The 18,730-nt window shown below is 44.8% G+C and overlaps 1 protein-coding gene across 1 annotated transcript; it reads right to left on the bottom strand.

The window, feature by feature from the left end:
• Positions 1–3,641: 3,641 nt before the first annotated feature.
• LOC128719931 (protein O-mannosyl-transferase 2) lies at positions 3,642–16,928 on the bottom strand. Its single transcript, XM_053813573.1, has 8 exons — positions 16,804–16,928; positions 16,091–16,367; positions 15,126–16,010; positions 14,520–14,760; positions 14,246–14,394; positions 11,243–11,441; positions 10,152–10,292; positions 3,642–3,835 (listed from the first exon to the last, which is right to left on the bottom strand). Exons 1-8 carry the CDS (start codon positions 16,926–16,928, stop codon positions 3,642–3,644), a joined length of 2,211 nt encoding a protein of 736 aa, XP_053669548.1.
• Between the last annotated feature and the right edge of the window lie 1,802 nt (positions 16,929–18,730).

Raw genomic sequence — 18,730 nt, 5'->3', positions numbered from 1 at the left:
TCTGGCAGTGCTGAAGAATCGGAGCAGCTTCCTGTTCACGCGAACGCGATTGTTTGACAGCTCGGTGAGTGTGTGTTCGGGGCACAACCCGCGCACCGTTTAGCAAACGCAGGCTCCTGTGATGTGATGTGTTTTCCGCTGCCGAAAAATCGAACCGACCGTACGAACAGGGACCGCTTCACTGAGATTCGTCCTGCCGACGGCGCTCCATTTTATGGCGACGACCACGACAACGGCCACGCTGCTTCGCTGCCTGCCGTAGTGTGCGTCACGTTCGACTCCAACGAAGGGTAGGAAGAAAAAAAAAACCCAACAGAAACATAAAGGGAAACACCAACAGAAATGCCGATGTTATTTCACTTCGTGCTTTTCTTTGGCGTGCGTGTGTTGGTGTGACATTCGATCGCTCACCAACACACGCACAGTGCTGGTGCACTTACCCAACAAAACACGTCAGTCAACAAACGGGGATCTGTGCCGTGGTGTTAGTGACATCTGTGCCACCGAAACTCACCAAACCATCGGTTCGGTCTGTCAAGCTGACCATGTGTCAAAAGTGCTACGCAAGCGACTGCTGCTGCTGCCGCGATGGTGAGTGTGCGCATTAGCTCAAACAGTGGCTCGGGAAATAAATAAATGCCATTTTTCGGCACTTCTCGCCTGACGTCGGTCGGTGTTGGCATTTGATTCAGCACGAGGACATCCCGTGCCGGACGTTCCTCCACGTCCCTGTCCTGTCTCCGAGTGCGTATGTTTTGACATTTTGGCGTTGCGTTTGCGGGGAGAACACACACACACACACGAGCGCACACGTGCCACGACACACGGGCAACGGAGGGAAACAACCTTTTCCGAGGGGGAGAGGGGTGGGAGGTGGGGAAGGTTGTGTTTTGATTCCACGCTTTCGTTCGGATGCACGTTTGGTTGGTTCCGTCGTTTTTCCTGACCAAAACAACCAAAAACCGCAAGCGATGGAGGCGCCTGGTGGTTAGTGTGACTGCCTGCCGATGTGTGTGTGTGTTGTGTGCGCCCTTTGCGCCGTTCGCCCCGTCCCGGGTGGAGGGGGTTGAGCATGCAGTGAAGCGCAGTTTGTGTTTTGCTCCCTTGTGTTTGGCTCTGGCGATGAATACGGTGGACGGCCGGGAAGTTGAGCTGTTTTGCATTAATTTTAATAATGTCATTCGGGTTTTTTTGTGCTTCGTGTGAAACAAAATGAAGGAAATAGTGTAGAGGAGCGTGACGAATGATTTACACATATCAATTAATGTTACGCATAGTTTTGATTGAAAGGTGAATGTTGGGTGGTAAATAAAATATGTTACGTATTATGTGGTGTACAATACTTCATTTCACAAACATTAAATAAAGTTTAAATATAAATTTATTACCAACAATTATCAAACGAGGGTTCGCTTTCAGCATTAAACAATTGCCTTCAACCTTATTATCAATGACAAATTGTACATTATCATACACCATGCACACACTTGTTGCAAAACTCCACCGTTGCTACAGTGAAGCATCATCGTGACAAGACGAAACCACATGTTGCTTCTAATCAGCACAGCCGGGGCAAGGATTTACTCCCGATACCCCCGTGCGCCGTGGGCAAATAATCAATCTGCTGCAGCTGCTATGCAAATAGTACGAGCAGTGCAATGCAAACATTGCATCTAAATCCCAGCCTGTAGAAATGTTGGGGAAGGGTCTAACTGTAAGATTGTTTTTTTGTTTTCAAACGAAACACTCATACCTCACAGTTACTGTAGATTATGTTTCGAATTCCTTGTAAAACGACTGGATAAGTGCACCACCAGTGTAAGTTCAAAGTGTAACTGCATAAGACCATCATATCGGAGTTATTGAAAACTAAAGACGTCCCTTCCAGGGATGTCCGACGGTTCATCGTTACGGTACACGGATGCAACAAATGTCCGAAAGCATGAAGTCTCATCGCAAGGTCCGTTGACTGTGAATCTGTGACGTTCCCATTCCCCCCATTCACGACGTCTTCATGTCTTGATCTTTGTGCGAGTAAATTAATTGCAGGACATACGAGACCACCGTCGTCGCCGGGCGCACGCCTTTCCTTCCTTAGCATGCGGCGATGATAGGAAGTTAAAACCTTGCGCTTGCTTCTCACTGATCTGCCGTCGGGGTATTTGAGAAGACGATGACGATGGCCATCGTCGCAATGTGATCCCCCCTGTCGCTCGGGATGGTCGGTCCGCCCTTTGCAAAAGCAATTTACAATTTCGTTTGGCAAATGTTTGCCTCACGATGACTTCGAACGACTTCGGACACAGGGAACGTTGCGAAACCACGGGAATCGATGTCCGCGTGCAGCTTGTACTGGTGCGCTGTGACGCGTCGGTTTCCGACGGGAAAGCATTATGAACTCCCAATGAGCATCGGGGATGAAATCGCACTGATCCATTCGCCCCGTTGTAATTCTAGTGCTCGAACAAGTGTTAATGGACCCTACCGTTTGGGTGGTTTGGATCCCAGCCTCGGAACGGGTTTTCGCCCGTCCGGTAAGGTTAAGCGGATGAGTAAGTGAGTGTGAAGTGAGCTCCGGGGACCGCCAGTTGACGGTGAATAAATCTTTTTCATCTCATTTGCACCACTCACCAACTTAATCTAGCTCCGTCCGTTCTTTCTCGCTTTCTTTCCCTGCGAAAGCTTCGCTCCCTCAAGGGGGCGACGGACGGAGGAGGAGGAGGAAAAAAACCGAAAAAAAAACAAATGGGAAATAAAGATTGAAATGGCCGAGGATTACCGGGGTAACCCTTTTTCTGGCGATGTCCCACTCACGTTTGATCCCTTTTTTGTGGTGGGAAGTTTGGACCACTCCAGCTGTTCCACGGGCATAACACAGCAAACATAATCAAAAGCCGTAGATAATGATCCGGAAACCACAAAACCCGGTACTGCCCACAGCAACAAAAGAGATTCACAAGAATGTAACATTGAGGTTGGATTGGTTCCGTCTTCATCTCTTCCCACAAAGCGAAAGAGAGAAAGCAAATGCGCTTCAAACGGGAGCGCAATTTAAAAATCTGATAATGGGCAATGTTTCGGCATAGTTTATTGCGGTATGATCTAGGGTTTTGGGTCTACCGTAACCAAAAAAGACCCCCTCTTCCCCTATTTTCTGATCTCGAATTATTATCGATGGAAAGGTATAATGCTGTCAATCGGAATGTTACGATAAACTTAATAAAACCGGACGAAAGTTGATTGGAAACGAGGCGCCAGTGAGCGTTTGGCGTTGATTGCAGAAATATGTAAATAATTAATTACTGTTTATTGTCGAGTAACGAGTATTGACGGAAACGGGCAACTAACGATAAGCTAAAATCTCATTTTGAGGGTTTCTGAGTATGACTGTAGTGAAGGTTTATGCACCCGCTAGCAAATAAAATATCTAGTTTGTGGTACCAATTGCATACCTGTAGGCGCAACGTTTCTCCCATTCGTATGCAATTCGCACAACAAAATATTTAGAGTGGTGCAATTAGTAATGCTTGTTGTTCGTTTGCATCGGCCTTACTTCCAGCTCGAACGATACACTTTCCGACGGCATGAACTGAGCCGGGGCAATAACGGCAGGGCGGTCTCCGATAACGATTTCTCCCTTTTTAAAACTCCCAACTGCTCATCCACTTGAGCGAGGCCAACGTTGAGTTGGGTTCGTGGCTGAAGGGACCACTCATGCCGTAAGCGAGCGGCGAGAAGAGCACGAAGCTGTACACCAGCCCGGCCATCGCCGTACCCAGGCAGGCGTGACGCAACCATCCCGGCAATCGGCCCGTAATGTAATCGAGCATTACACCTGTAACGGAAAAAAGCACAAGAGGACAACATTTGTGGTTAGACTGCCTAAACCAAAAAAAAAAGGTTTTTTAAAATAACTAGCGCTTCTAAAACACCGACCGTAGGGTTCCGTGTGGTTGCCTCAACTATTCTTCAATACACACGTACAAAATATGTTCCATTTTTTTTTTTGAGGTGAAACAGGATCGATTGACAAATATCGCAGCTCGGACAGATCACCGCAGCAGCGCAAAAACGGGAGGGCAAACGAAAAACCACGGAACCGAACCGCGCACTGGAGCGAATCGTAGTGTAGGTTTCCTCGTAACTCCTGGCGATGTCGATAAATCCCGGCCAGTTGCGGAGTGCGGTTTTCCATCCGATATTTGGTGTTCAAAATTAATGACCACTGAAATTGAGGCGAGCACACGCGCAACTCTGGTGTACGTGTGCCGAGTGATGTTCGTTTCGGCCGATGAAAAGCCACAGCATGCCGTAGTGAGTCACCTACTGGCGTTGGGTGTGAATAAATTGTATTTATTGCAGTAAGTTTTGCAAAATTGAAACCCTTCTACCGGAGCAGAACTGGTTGGTGGATATTATGTGAAGAAAAATTATCAAGGACTGCAGAAATATTTATACAAAGCTACTTTTACCGATTAATCACGATTCCGAAACTTGAATACCTGACAAGTCCCAAAATCATTGATTTTTTAAAGATGTTTTTTTGTTATTAAAAATTATGTAAATAAAAGAAGGGATTATTCCGGAATGGATATAGACAAAATTTCCTCTGTAAAGTGATGTACTAATAAAACATTTTTGTATTGTGATAAGTTTGTCCTTTGAATGGTGGGATGTGATGGATACTGTTTATTGTGAGCCTAAACGAAAACCTATACGTTGGCACACTACAGATTACAGGCACCAATAGTTTATTGCATACAGCATTGCATAACACCACCTGAGATGGTTACAGAAAGCTAATCTTGATTCATAACTCTTCAATTTAGTCTACCAACAATGAAAACGCCTAAAGTTATGCAACCAAGATGGTAATATCCGATTAATAGCAACACTTATTGATCATTTTGTTTTTGTATGTTAAAAAAACACTGCAGAAAGAAATTTTCATACGTGACAGTAACTGCAAATAATGTTTTCAATATAAAACATGCATTTAGCCGGTGATCCAACAGTTCAACCAGTGAACCACTCTGCCACCTGCACGAAACAACTGACCGAACAAATTGTTTAACAAACAGATCGATTTCCATCCAGGCAATTAATTGTTGGCCCCCGAAAAATCTGCCACTTATTTTCCGCGTGGTGACCGTCCGAGTACACTTTACTCACAGCAAGTACCCGCACGCTTCACCCGCTTCCCACCAGCCGGTGTGGGGTGGGAGAGTGCACCGAAAGGATTGTGTATTAATTTCTCACCCTCACGGTGGCACGGTAGTTCAACAATCCGTCGGTTTGGTTTGCTGAAAGATTGGTTTGCCGGCAAAGTGACCAACTGACACCAAATTCACGCCCGCGCAAGGGCGGTGCGCGTAACACCCGCCATGTGGGCCATGTTTGCAAATATAGTGGCAACCAAACGGGTCGCCCTGCGTGAGTGTGTGTGTGTGCCATTTGCGGTGCAGGAAGTGTTGTTTATTGGACGAAATTTTCAATCCAAACAAAGCAAAACAAATGAAAATCCCCAAAAAATCGGTACCCAGTTGGCTTTAATTTATCGATTCCCGTCACCGGGTGAGTTGGGGTGCGGTACGTTGGTTATTGGAGCATAATTTAAACACGCTCCGCCAAACGCACACGTGGCCAATTAGTGTGTGATCACTACCGGGTGGTCGTTTTGGTTTAGTTCAGTTTGATGATATTTATTGAACAATCGTGAATAATTACGTTTAGTTTGTAAGTCAAATATACCCACGAAACGACACGCCCGAGCATAAATATAATAAATACAGGGTTCAAAATCATAATTTACAGCAAGTGAGGCTTCCCGGGGGGGATTCTACAAGGAAGCACAAATTAAGCGTCATAACAATAGCACACGCACACACAAAAACAATGTAATTCTTCACCAAAATAACCTCCAACGCACATTGCCAACGAAAAACTTCAAAGAAATGGAAAAAAGAACGCGCGCCCGGCTTGTAAGATGTCACTCGTGGTACAATTGATTTGCTTTCCCGTTTTATGCGATACGTCCGCAGATTCGCTGCCGGAATCAGCGAACAAAGCAGCCAAACGGAAAACCATCAAACCATCTGCCCCGGCAGGTCGGTCTGGTTGGAAACCTCCGAAATAAACTTTTCATGCTCCAAAACCTGTCCTCAAAACGATGCCGAGGTGTGTTGGGTCGAGGGCAGCTGAACGGGCAGGCGACCGACCAGAGGTGGAAGGATATTGTGTTCCAATGCAAGCGATTTCCTTCCAATGTTGTGGAAAGCACACCGCCACCGCCGTGTTGGAAGTGGGATGGGAAATGTGTTGATGTCCAGCAGCCAGCAAATGAAAGGCGATGGCTCCAACGCACACGGTATACGGCTTCTGCTGCCCGGATTGGAACAGGCGAACAAAATGGGAAACGGAAGAAATCATCACCGTCGTCGTGCGATGCGGTTCCCTGCTTCCCTTTCAATCTGTTTTATTACAATCGTTCCATTTCCTTCGAGATTTTGTCACAAGTTGCCTTAAACTTGCGGAGGCGCGAGTGAGGTTTTTCTTCTCTTCGACTTGCGCATTCTTCTCACTTATTTGGCATCTCCATTCGAGGTTCGGTTCCGGCTTTTTTCCATTCCAATTTACTTCGTCCGTACGGGAACCGGTGGTGCAAATCGTCCCACCTATCGTCAAATCTCCCTCTTTTTTACCTTCTTAATCGTCCCCGGCGTCTCGACTTGCACAACGTTCCTATTTTTCACTGCCCGTTTGTTCGATTGTTACGAAATTGGATTTTTCCTGCCTTGACCTTTTGCATGCCACACATCTCCAACACTCACGACGAGGATGCGTTCCGGGCTTACCGTGAACCATAAGGCTAATGCACGAATGTCCACTCCCCGAATGAAAGCTTCCCCGGCAGCGTGGGGCAAGATGTGCCGGCACGGCCATTGTGTGAAGTTGTTCGAGCAAGTAATTTTGGAGTAATTTAACATTTTTCCACCACCACCCCTCGTCGGCTGGAGTGTGGCGACGAAGGTAAAGGTAGTGTTCCGTTTTGTAGGACCGGATCCATAGACCCTGCCGTTACACATGTACCGGGAGCCACTGACAACGCATACAAATTGAATTTTTCAATGCTCCACTCGTTTCGGTACAAGTTTTCCTATTCCGGTGAGAAATCATGATGTTAAGGATGGTCAATTCAATTCAAGAAAGTGATTGATTTTTTTATTGTTGTTGTGCTCCATTCGTTTGCTGTAACGTTCAGGTACATGTTGTAGCCGTACACTGTAGTTCAGTTTAAACCTTGGTTACAATCGTTCCGTATTGGATAAGGTATAACAGGCTCGCACACTATGACTGATTAAATTGTAGTGAAATTAACTTGTACTAAGGAAGAAATTTACTGCTGGAATTCTGTCCTGTTGATCTTAACAAATTGGAGTTCAGGTTAGCTGTACTGCATGCTGTTGTACTAATAATTTTCAAATCAATGCAATCAAACAATAGCCTAAATGTAGGCAAACAGCACAGCACTGGCGGTGTAATAACAACTCTTTTAATGTTGGACAATGGGGTCCAGATCAGATTCTGGGACTCGATGCTTGATTGAATTAATTTGGATTCATTCTTAAATTAAGCATTCGGTAGACTACCAGATCAGATTCGGGTTTGGGATGCAACATAAAAGTCCAGATTTGGGATCCTACAGGACTAGGATTTGACTCAAGGATAGGCTTCCGGGTTTGGAATTCAACAGAAGAGTTCGGATTCCGATCCACTACCCTGTTTATGATTCTTCAGAACCTTCAGGATCCGGATTTGTCATGCTCGGATTCCAGGCATGAGATTTAAAAGAAAAATCCATATGCAAAGCATTCGAAATCGGGATCTGCCATAATAAGAATAGTTCCAAATTAATTATCGACTTTCCAAATGAAATTATTCTATAAATATAAATCTGGTATTTGTTATTTTACATTTAAATCTATATAAAACAATGTTAAACAAAGTTAAACAATGTGAACGAATTTAGAAAAAAAAAATACTTTTTGTATTTGATATTTTGTGGATATTTTTCTATATTTTCCCACATCTTATACATCTCGACCTTCTTTAGAAACAAACTGCTGGTCATGTTGCCAAAGAGCGATCGGATCAGATTCGCAGAAACGTTCACAAAATAGATCCAGATCGGTCCCGATCGGATCCCGCATGGTTGCGCATTTTCTCATTACAAAACTCGTTTGGAATTGTTTCAACAATTCACGTACTAGCTTCATTTTACGCTGTTCCGAACGTTATTAACACAACTAACAGCCTAAATGTAGGCAACCATCACAACACAACCAGCGCAATAGTGGCTCTTGTAGTATAAGTTCCAATTTAAATTAACGTATAATTAACTACAGCACAACTTTGTTGTTGAGATACGTAAATTAAGCCCCAGTAATCCATCCCCGTCATCCCCACAAACCCAAAAGCCATCGTTACATGCACCGATGCATCGTTAGTCACACGCTCATCACTCATCCCATAAAACAGGGGGTTAAAATTTTAATTGATTCCACTAACACGTGCTTACACCAATCAAAGTTTCGCCGTGGCAAGTGCTGGACGTCTTTCACACAATAAAATTTATTGTCAGCCACAGCTTCCACCCCTTCCATGCCAATGTGTCATCCCCTTCCCTCGCCAGATCGTCCCCAAAACGTCAGCGGTATGTGGTTTCCATAATGAGTTTTCGCTCGCCCGATTATCGCAGACAATCGGAACCGGTACGGAACCGAAACCAACCCCCGTTCCACCCTTGATGTCAGGTGTTTGCCATGGTTTCGACGGCGGGTGAAGGCCAACAAAAAAGAAAACGAGGCTCGGAAAACTAATTTCGTTATGAAATTGAATTTCTACGCTTCGATAGCGCGCCGGTTATGGTTGCAGTCCGTATGGCCAATTGCAGCCGTAAGCCGAGGTAAAAATCAAGCCCCCAACTTCATCTCCAGCTTCCACCGGCCGGTCCTCGATCCTTTTCGATGAAAGCGTTCAGCTGAAGAGCTCATTAAAATCATCTCCTTGTGGAAGGATAATCACTTGCGTGTCCTGCCTTTGCCCTCCCCCGGGGAATAGTAACCTATCTATACTTCCGTCCCGGTGCATCGGGTCCGTTCTGAAGTTTTCCTGTCCGGTGGTGCGTGAAAATATGAATTTTAAAAATTAATGCAAAAACGGAAAATAAGAGCAAATTGATCGAGTCACAGAGAGAAAGACAAAAAAACAGAGTTTTTTCAAGCGGTGACCTTTCCGAGCTTCCGATTTTCTGCTTTCAATTAATTTAAGTGGATAAGAACAGTTCCATTTACCGATCGGAATAACATACATTTATGGAGCTCCACTTACGTATGCCAATCGCTCCGGCAAAACTTCCACCGGTGCTATTTTACATGTATGGAAATAAACCCATCCAGGATAAGGTTTCCCGAATGAGGGCCCCTCCAAATGCGAAAGTCACTTCGAAAATAACAAAAAAAGCCACTTACAAAGTCCATTCCGGGCAGCCGGGAAAAACTCGATTCGAAACACGTCCGTCAATCAGGGCGTCCTGGGTCGGCAAAGCCAAGTGAAATGAGCTGCCTCGTTAAAAACACATCCATCGTCCTGCGAACAAAGCACGGGTGAATTCGGAAGCACGGGTGGCCTTTTTGGAAACCCCTTTACAGCTGTCCTTAATTTCACGTTCGATGTTCTGTCCCTTTACGGAATGGTGCTGCGCCTCCCATATTTCACTTCCACCTCTATGGAATCGGTTGTTTGTTTCTTTTTCTTCTTCTTTAACTTCTAAGAACCTTCCCGGGTTGACTGGAAAGTTTGTCAATTAAATTACATTAAATAATCCCTTCAGTCTCCAGCATGGGACTACCATTGCAGCCGAAACCCCTTTCGAAAGCTTCGAAAATCTCACCAATTTGTTGTTTCACGTTGTGACGAGGTGATTAGAATATTCATTTGCTTTTTTTTGTGGAAGAACGTTCTTATTTTCCTTTCACCCGATGGTGAGACTGTTCGTTTGACTAGCGTCACAACAGACATTATGACGATGACCGGAGGATGATTAATGAGTCAGGAAGTGACATTGCGTTGGACAACCGGGGGACACTTACCGGCGAGCATCGAGTTGAAGACCAGGGCGGGGAAATAGTGATGGAAGTAGAGGACGCGTCCCATCGCGTAGAAGGGTAGGTAGTGGATCAACCATCCACCGAACAGCCACAGGGAGGCACGCAGCAGCTGCCATTTGGTAGCTAAAATAGATTATCAGATAGAAAATATTAGCTAGTGCTCGGGGAAATAATTTATAAGGCAGTAAATATAGTATACGGCAGTATAAAGAAGTAAGCATTACATGTACAATTGAACTGGGCCTAATAATGTCCCTAACAAGACAACATCGTCTAGCAAATTACATAACGTTATACAAAGCTTCAAATATCCATATCACTATTTGGAAACGCCTGACATTATGCAATTTGCACAGCATAATATTCTTTGGAGCCTTGGGCCAGGTTTTCTTCGTTATTCTAACAAAATAATTAAGAAAAATGTCTTATAAGTGTCATTTTCATACCCTTTTGCTAAAGTGTCTTACGTTTTCAGTGTCAAACATGAAAGATAATAATAGCTACTTTGTAGCAAAAGGTATTGAAAGTTGCAAACCCTATACAATGGAACGCCCGTAATTAGTATCATCCTAACCGGTGTACGCTTTGCTTCGTAATCTGAGCAAGTGTTTGATTAAAAACAATGTTACGAAGGCACTAGAATCGGCCCTCCTTAATGGTACGGCGATTAGCAACAATTTGAGGTGTCCGGTGTCTTTCTGCCGCCGTGTAAAGCGAGCCGGGTCGTATTCGAGCAGTACTAATTTGTCGTCCTAATTTCTAGCGCCGAACGCCGGAACGAAAGCCAACCGATTCTACTTTTGCAAATGACACCCCGTCCGTCGTTCATCGTCGGCCCCGGCTGCTAACACCGGCTGGGTCACGCATTTACGCCCGGCCGGATATTGTACCTTCCCACTTTGCCATGTTTTGAAAATACGAAGACAATTAAAAGTTACGGCGTAGCATATTTCGCGCAACGCAACACCGTCACCAGGGTGAATGTGTGGGGCGAGTGGGCCGTTTACCGGGCCAGCGGTTACTTTCGCGCCCGTTTGGTTAATAAAACAGCAGGCAGAAATCTTGCGACTTACCGTCCTCGGTGAACGGAGATGGATCGGGCGTCGTCCGTCGGGTGGTCACCGGGTGCCCGGGTGCCGAATAGCGTTGATATCTGATAATCTCCACACCGAAGATGATTAAGAAGAGTGCTAAAAATACCAAATTGCTCCACCAGATGATTGGGTTGCCTAATAAATAAACGCGATGGTCGGAACCGGAAAAGAACTGACCCTGTCGGAAGAGAACGGAGAAAGCGAAATGAACTGTAAAATCAAAGTGAATGAAAGAAAGAGAGAGAAAAAGAGAGAGGGAAAGATAAAACACAACAACAGCAACATCCAGCTATGTTGTAAAACATTCGGTCGCAACTTTTGGGCCGAGCTAAACCACGCGCTAAGCGCAAGGCGATGGGGAGGGAGTTTGAATTTATTTCAAGTGGAAAGATAAAACCTGCCAGCCTGCCAACCGAAAAATGCGTGAGCGAATAAACCGAACAGGAACGGAAGAAAGCAAAAAAAAAAGCCCAACGACACGCGCGTACTTCCGTGCATGCCTTCAGTCATTACCGTCGCGAAGTTTTCGGTGGGCCGGTGGACGCGATGTGATGCGTCGTAAAAATTAAACAAAGAACGAGACAAACGCGCCGGGAAATGCATGAGCGTGAATGCGAACCGGATAGCAATTCGCCAGGGATGGACGGTTTTTTTTGTTAGCGTTGGTGATAAAGTTTCGGCCATTTAAACGACATTCAATGGGGCGACAAATTGTGTCCGCGGGATGAAGTTCGCGCTCCGGTACACGGTCGCACCAGCTGACGGTATTGCTGATAAGCAGTGAAAAGTACGGAAAAGGACAATGCAAAAATGACTTGACCACGCGGTAGGATCATGTTGTTTTGGGAGGGAAAAGTTGTTAAACATTATTCGAGGATGAGGCGTATTATTGATTCGAAGCAACGTTTGGAAATTTGGTTTTCCATCGTGTAGCCAAAAGTTAGTTCTTTTTGAAGATTTTCAAATTATCCGTTTAAAATTTTAAAATTATTGAATCAGGCACAGATAAGCAGTATCCTAGCATACGCTAATGACAGAGACATCGTTGGTTTACAGCTACAGTAAGTAGTAATAGGAGTGGTTCATTATCCGTTACCTCAAAGCAACACGCAAGCAAGGAAAATAAGCACACTCTCTAGAAGGTCTAGACTGAATTGGTAAAAACTGTTGTGTGGAAACCATACATACTTGAAATTGCAGCGAAAATATTACAATATAACACTCTATTAGTGAGTCGTGAGAAGCTTGCGATTGCTCGTATCTCAAAACAAAATATCACTCGTTCGACGATACGTATCGGGAGAAATTTTGATCGAAATGTCAAAATTTCAATTAAGTATTTGGGGTTTTCTACTCCTGCAAGTATGCAAAGGTTTTATGATCCACGTTTCACGTTTATACTACTTTATCAAGGAGTTGTAGAGCTGTCAGACAGTGTCTCAGGTACAGCAATAGATAGAATCATTAAACTTAACATGGTTTACGTTGGAAACAAAGACAAACAATTGCTTTAAATTGTTGTAAGAAGCCTTCTTCCTTGGCTTACTAGACTTAATGTTACCACGTAGCTAGATAGTCAGTCCTTTTCAACGGGGGATTGGTCTGGATGGCATTTTGGACCGGTCCTGCCGTGTGGCGCCGCTACCAATACACCACCGAGCCACCCGTTCTAATAAGACATTAACATTGTTTTCTTCCGCACATTGCTTTACTGCACGTAGGTTGGTTTATATGGCCATATATTGTTTACTATGTTTGAAATTTCCCAACAATACCGTATCCCACAAAAACATACACCCTAGCTATGTTAATAATAATGCTGCTAATAATATTTATCTGTGCGCAGTATAAACGAAGAAATGTCGCAGCAATTAAAATTGAAAGGATATCTTCTTCTATCGACGCGTTCGCAGCAAGATAGTATTCGCCCTAACATTGCTCATATCACCCTAGACGTCCCTAAGCGACTGCAGCAGGAAGCTTAATTCTCCAGTAAACATTCTCTTCGAGACACACCATATCCACACCACTTTCGTACATCACATTAAGCTCGATCGAACGGTTCAGCCTACCAGCCTCTTCTCGGGCATCTCTTTATCAAGGATTAAGAAGAAAGCAGCCTCCCCAACACCAGGTTCGGTCCCGGTCCCCACACACGCTCGCACGCGGGAACACCAGCGCAAGAACTCTTAATTACTTCTCATGCGTCCGTTTGGCCTCGACCTTTCAGAGGGGGCCAGGTGCTGTGGTAACGTCTTAATTGCTCAATGACGTGCTCAAATGGAGCATGGCTAGGGTTAGGAAAGATTCGCACACACGCACGTCGCACGAAACGCACAAAATCTTAACCTCCGATAAATACGCGCCCAACTGTCCGGGTGGGACCAGGGGGACAGATGACAGTGGCGGTGGTTATTTGACTCGTTAGGACAACTCGATTATGAAGGTGCGATTGTTGTTACCACTTTAATGAGGAAAGCACCCAAGTAAGCAAGTCGAAGTTAAGAGGTTTACGTACGAAAGGGACATCTTTCCAGAGACAAAACTTCTAATTATCCTTGCAACGACCGGGTTTAGCTGTTCGCGCGACCAAAGCCTTGAAACCTGCTGTTGACGCGTAGCGTTGTGATTGGTTAATCATAAATTTCATTTACGATCTATAATAACCTGCACGTTCTGAAAGAAGTCACATTAATCGGGGTCTTCATAATGCGAATGCTGGGCAGCGATAAAAGGTTATTGACTTTAGCACACGGCGTTGGTGCCAAGATTGGGAATGATGCAACGTAACTCAATGGTAATGACGCATGGTATAACGGCCATGCAAACATGCTGTACCATCTCGAAAGGACACCCGGGGGGTGGTTGTATGCATACCTTCATTATTGCATCGTGCGACTACATCATCATTAGGATGACTTTAAAATCGATTTGGTTCGAAGCCGTCGGTCGAACCGTCACAAAAGACTAATATTTACTCACCCGATAGTTGATGGGCCATTGCCACGGTCGGCTGGTAACTTCACCCTCCTTCGGCTTTAGGCCGGCATTACCCTGCAGCATAACGGCGTGGGACTCGAAGAAGCGACTAATGAAGCCCGGTGCGTAAACTTGAAAGTTAACGCTCGGCACTGCGAAGGAACGGAAGAAAGATAAAAGCGGATGCGAGATGATAGAAAGAAGTGAATAAAATGTCCGACACAATAACCCGGCGGGTGGGTAATGTGCGGACCGAAGCGACGAACGCCTTAGTTACATTGCTCAAACTGATTGTCCTCCACGTTCCACTGAGCAGCTTTGTCGCGAATGTTCGGATTGCAGGTGACTTCCTGCTGTTCGAAACCCCACTTGGGCAGCTGTTTGCTAGTGGTCGTCAGGACGCACCGTTCAATGTAGTGGTAGAATGTGAGCCGGCTCGTGACGGTCTCCACCGTCTGGCCGGTTTTACCACCGACAATCTGCACCAGCCATACATCGTTCGTGTCGCCTTGTCCATCCTGCGGAAGGGACGAAATTATTTTTAGAATTAATATATATTATAAAACAGAGTTTTTAAAAATATCACATAAACTTTCCAGATGTCCCAATTTTCAAATAAAATGTTCAATATTTGTCCAACTATCATAACAATAATGCCACTGTGGAATATGCGCTGAGGAAATATAAATTTCTTTTTGGTGACACTAGCGCCATCTGTGCAGCTTCTTTAGGTACTAATTCAATATTACAAACTTTCGTCACATCAAAAGCTTTGAACTGTTCTCGTTGGCGTTGAAACTCTTTAAACATTGAGGTAAAATTAACATAATATTATTCAGCAGCTAAAAGTAGTAGAAGTTCATCAACATGACATGGTACTCACCTCCCCGTAGCAGGTAACCTGCAGGTGTTTTTTCGTTACCGGTCCTTGCTCACGGTGCGAGTGTAGATTCCGCCTGGTCTGTACATGCTCCAACCGTACCAAATCACCATGCTTGATTAGCGTCACATTCTCCAGCGATTGCTTATCATATGGCTTAATCAACCATTTGTTGTTATCATCCTTGTGGCTGTAGGTCGTAACCTGTTGCTGGCGCGCACCAAAACCTTTCGGGTAAAGATGGTTGTGCGAGTGCAAATATCCTCCGCCCGTTTTGTGGTTTTTCAGTGTTACAACAGCACCGTAAGCTACCTGGCGGGGCATCGACACGTTGTACAGCGAGTTGCCGATCAGATTGGACTGAAAGCCGGAGCTGTAGAATCCATCGCCACTGCCGCTGCGATTCAGCACCGTCAGATGGATGTAGAAGAACCCAGCATACAGGACGATGGGTAGCACGATCAATGTTAGTGCACGGGCTATCAACTGACGTACGGTGTGCGTGATGGGTAGTGTTAGGTCACCGAGTACATCCCACAGATCGCTGGCCGTATGCAATCCGACCAGTAGCACCACAAACAGCCCGACAAACTTCACACTAATCGTGCACGCCAGCATGGAACCGGTGAACGCCAGCCAACTCCACCATGGTGTGGAGAAACTGTTCGCTTCCCTGGTTAACCGTGAGACACGTGCCATACCCATGACGGAGGCGGTCATGAAGAAGATCAGTGGTGGATCGAGAAGGATGTACCGATTCAGTATCAGCATGCCGATATCGAACAGGATGTAGGCGGCTGCGAAGGTGGACGCCGTTAGCGAACCCGTCATATCCCAGACAGTGTGGAATGACATTGGAACGATTGCAGCACCAAGTGCGGTACAGAACTACAACAGAAGAGAGAAAGATTTTTATGAAATGGGAACTAATTTCCACGATGAATAAGCCTCTCAAGAAATATACTTACAATTCGCATTCCCTCGTAATGCGTCCCATTGTACTTATCGCCCGGTTTGTCAAAGGGATACGTTCCATCGTATCCGGTAAGGTAGCCGGAAAGACCGATCAACATCTTGCCGAGCGGTGGATGTACATCGAAGAAAAACGTCCGGTTAATGTACCAGCTTCCCATTTTGCCGAAATGTGTCTCATCCCAGCACACGTGGTCCGGGACTGTTACGTTGTAAAACCGGGTTCCAACCGTCATCAGCAGAATGACTCCAAACAGAAGCCACCACGAGTTGCTGTACAAGTTTTGGAAGTCACATTAATATAATGTTTGATTCAATTGTTAGATGATGAAATAGACCGATCCGACGGTTTAAGGCCAATTGCAATGCTCCTCGGGATGGCATTAGCTTGAACAAATCTTCTACAGATTATTTACATTAATCTTGTGATATTTTGCCTTCCACCCGTGACACAAAAAACCGGTCTTCTTTTGAAGCGTTCATCATGGCCTGCTAACCTTCACGCTGGATCTGAACAGCAACTGCTCATCAGCAGGCCTACTGCGTTACCATCATTTACAGCGAACGCACAGCGAAACCATCTTTCACCGCAACGCTTGCGCAACACCTTTCAAAGATGCCACCAAATCCATTCACCCCCCAAAATCGTGTACTTTGAGCCAAAGCTTGACGTGTCTGTCCCTTGACACCTGAAAACCAGTTCACTTACTTTGGTTCGCTTTTGTCACACTGCTCATCTGCCTGTTGCTTCTGCTTGATAGCTTTCGTTACATTTTGTTCCACCATATTTCCTGCCGAACCGGATCTTTCTTTCTCATCTGCCACCGACGCCATAATGCACTGGGCAAAACTGTTTGATTCCGTGTCACAATCACACGCTGCGTTTGAGCACACTGATGCAAATGAAAGAAACAAACAGCGGTGCGGCACACCTTCACCTTTTTGCTGTTGTGAAAACACGCAAAAATTACGTTTGTTGTCCCCTGCAAAGGGAAAGCTTCCCACAATCAAAACAAAACAGCTTGACAGCACTAGGACGGACAACGATCTTCGCACGGCGCACTGGCAAAGCTTCGAATGCGTGTGATTCGATGGAAGATCGAAACGAAAATGAAAGTCTCCCCCAAGGAATAATTTTTACCCAGCAAGTAACAGTTTCTCACCGGCTGACTCCACATACTGAGGCGGCTCTTGGTGAGATATTATACCTATCCCTTTCGTGCAATGTACTGCTTCTTGTACCTTTTCGCTCTTTTAAGACTTTGTTTTTTTTCGCTGTAATAAACACATTCGCTATTGCTAATGCAATAATAATGCATGTGTGGATTATTGTAGGTTTTGGTTTATCATGGTAAGTAAACCAAAAATAATAGATCAAGCAACGTTTATTTATATTGTATATTCAAAAGTTCACAGGAAACTCATCGCAACAGCGTGCTACCGGCGTTCTTTGACGGCTCCGTGGATGTGTAAAGTGATCAGTGTGTGTGTATGCGGTAATCAATTTTAATTGTGTTTTTATGATAAATAAAACAACATCTCAAATAATGCACTACGAAATGTGCATCAAATCATATAAAAAAAATTGAGTATCGTCTTTCTATTCACTACCGAAAACAGCTGTGGTGCCAGCGCAGCCGTTGTGCGAGATCGTTTCCATTACCGCTGTCGCGAGTGAATGAGAATCAGGCATCCGCACGGTCTCTTCTTCGTTCCTTTCACACCCCCTCGATGGGTCGTACATTCCTGCTATTCGGTCGATTATCGGGCCCATAAACGGGCAATCTTTCGCTTCGTGCTAACGTCGGAACTGCTTCGTGGGACCGGCTCATCGTGAGCGGATCGTGGCGCACAGTGGTCGATCGTCTGATCAAACGCGGGAAGCTTTTCTAAATTTAACATTTGGTTTTTTTTTTAAACATTTAATTGATTAACAACAATTAATTTAAAAACATTAATAACAAGTAACATTTAATTAATCAGTTGAATTTAAAAAAAATCTCTCGTCAACTTTCTTTAGGCAATCACAAGACCTCGCCTTTTTCTAGGTTCGTCTTTTAAAAAGCTTGAGGAATAAGCATTGAAGTCACTGGTGCTTGCGTTCACCGTTCGTACAAGACATGCGCAGTTAAAGCACTGTTTCGAAATTGAAAAAAAAAAAAAATTAATACCGTTTTTTTATTGGGGGGAGTTATTCGCATATTCGCAAATTATATATGGTTCATGATTTTGAAGTATATTTTGCAGAAAGAAATTTAAAACAACAAACAATAAATTCATTAGGAAATGCCATCGCCATTGACTTAGCATATATTAATTATTATTTGCTTTATACTAAGCTGCCTTGTGTAGTTAACGAAAAAACTAAAGAGTTAATGAAAAATCACTACGACCGGGGCGAAAGTGTGTTGGTGCAATAGTCAGCCGTAGTCAGCGCTGAAACACGTTGCTATGGCAACAGGTTCCTATATGCTTGGTTGTTGAGTTTTCGTTACCAAAGTAGAACATTCTATCCCGTGGAAAAAAACAGATTGCTCAGTTTTATTCCAATCTTCGCCCGGTACACATCACCCAACTCAAATGGCCTCCCGGGAGAGCAGCTCCATTTCGGCCAACGTCGCGGACATTCTCATTAA

The sequence above is a fragment of the Anopheles marshallii genome, chromosome 2 (assembly GCF_943734725.1).
Source record: "Anopheles marshallii chromosome 2, idAnoMarsDA_429_01, whole genome shotgun sequence".
Lineage (NCBI taxonomy): Eukaryota > Metazoa > Arthropoda > Insecta > Diptera > Culicidae > Anopheles > Anopheles marshallii.
The sequence above is the reverse complement of the archived record's forward strand: the minus strand, read 5'-3'. Positions and strand labels throughout refer to the sequence as shown.

What these genes read in the sequence shown, in the direction of transcription:
- LOC128719931 (XM_053813573.1), bottom strand. Translation starts at nt 16,928, where the DNA reads ATGGCGTCGGTGGCAGATGAGAAAGAAAGATCCGGTTCGGCAGGAAAT. An exon ending in TGTGACAAAAGCGAACCAAA is followed by an intron (nt 16,368 to 16,803) that starts GTAAGTGAACTG and finishes AAACTTGTACAG; the next exon opens with CAACTCGTGGTGGCTTCTGT. An exon ending in ATCTCCGTTCACCGAGGACG is followed by an intron (nt 10,293 to 11,242) that starts GTAAGTCGCAAG and finishes AATCTATTTTAG; the next exon opens with CTACCAAATGGCAGCTGCTG.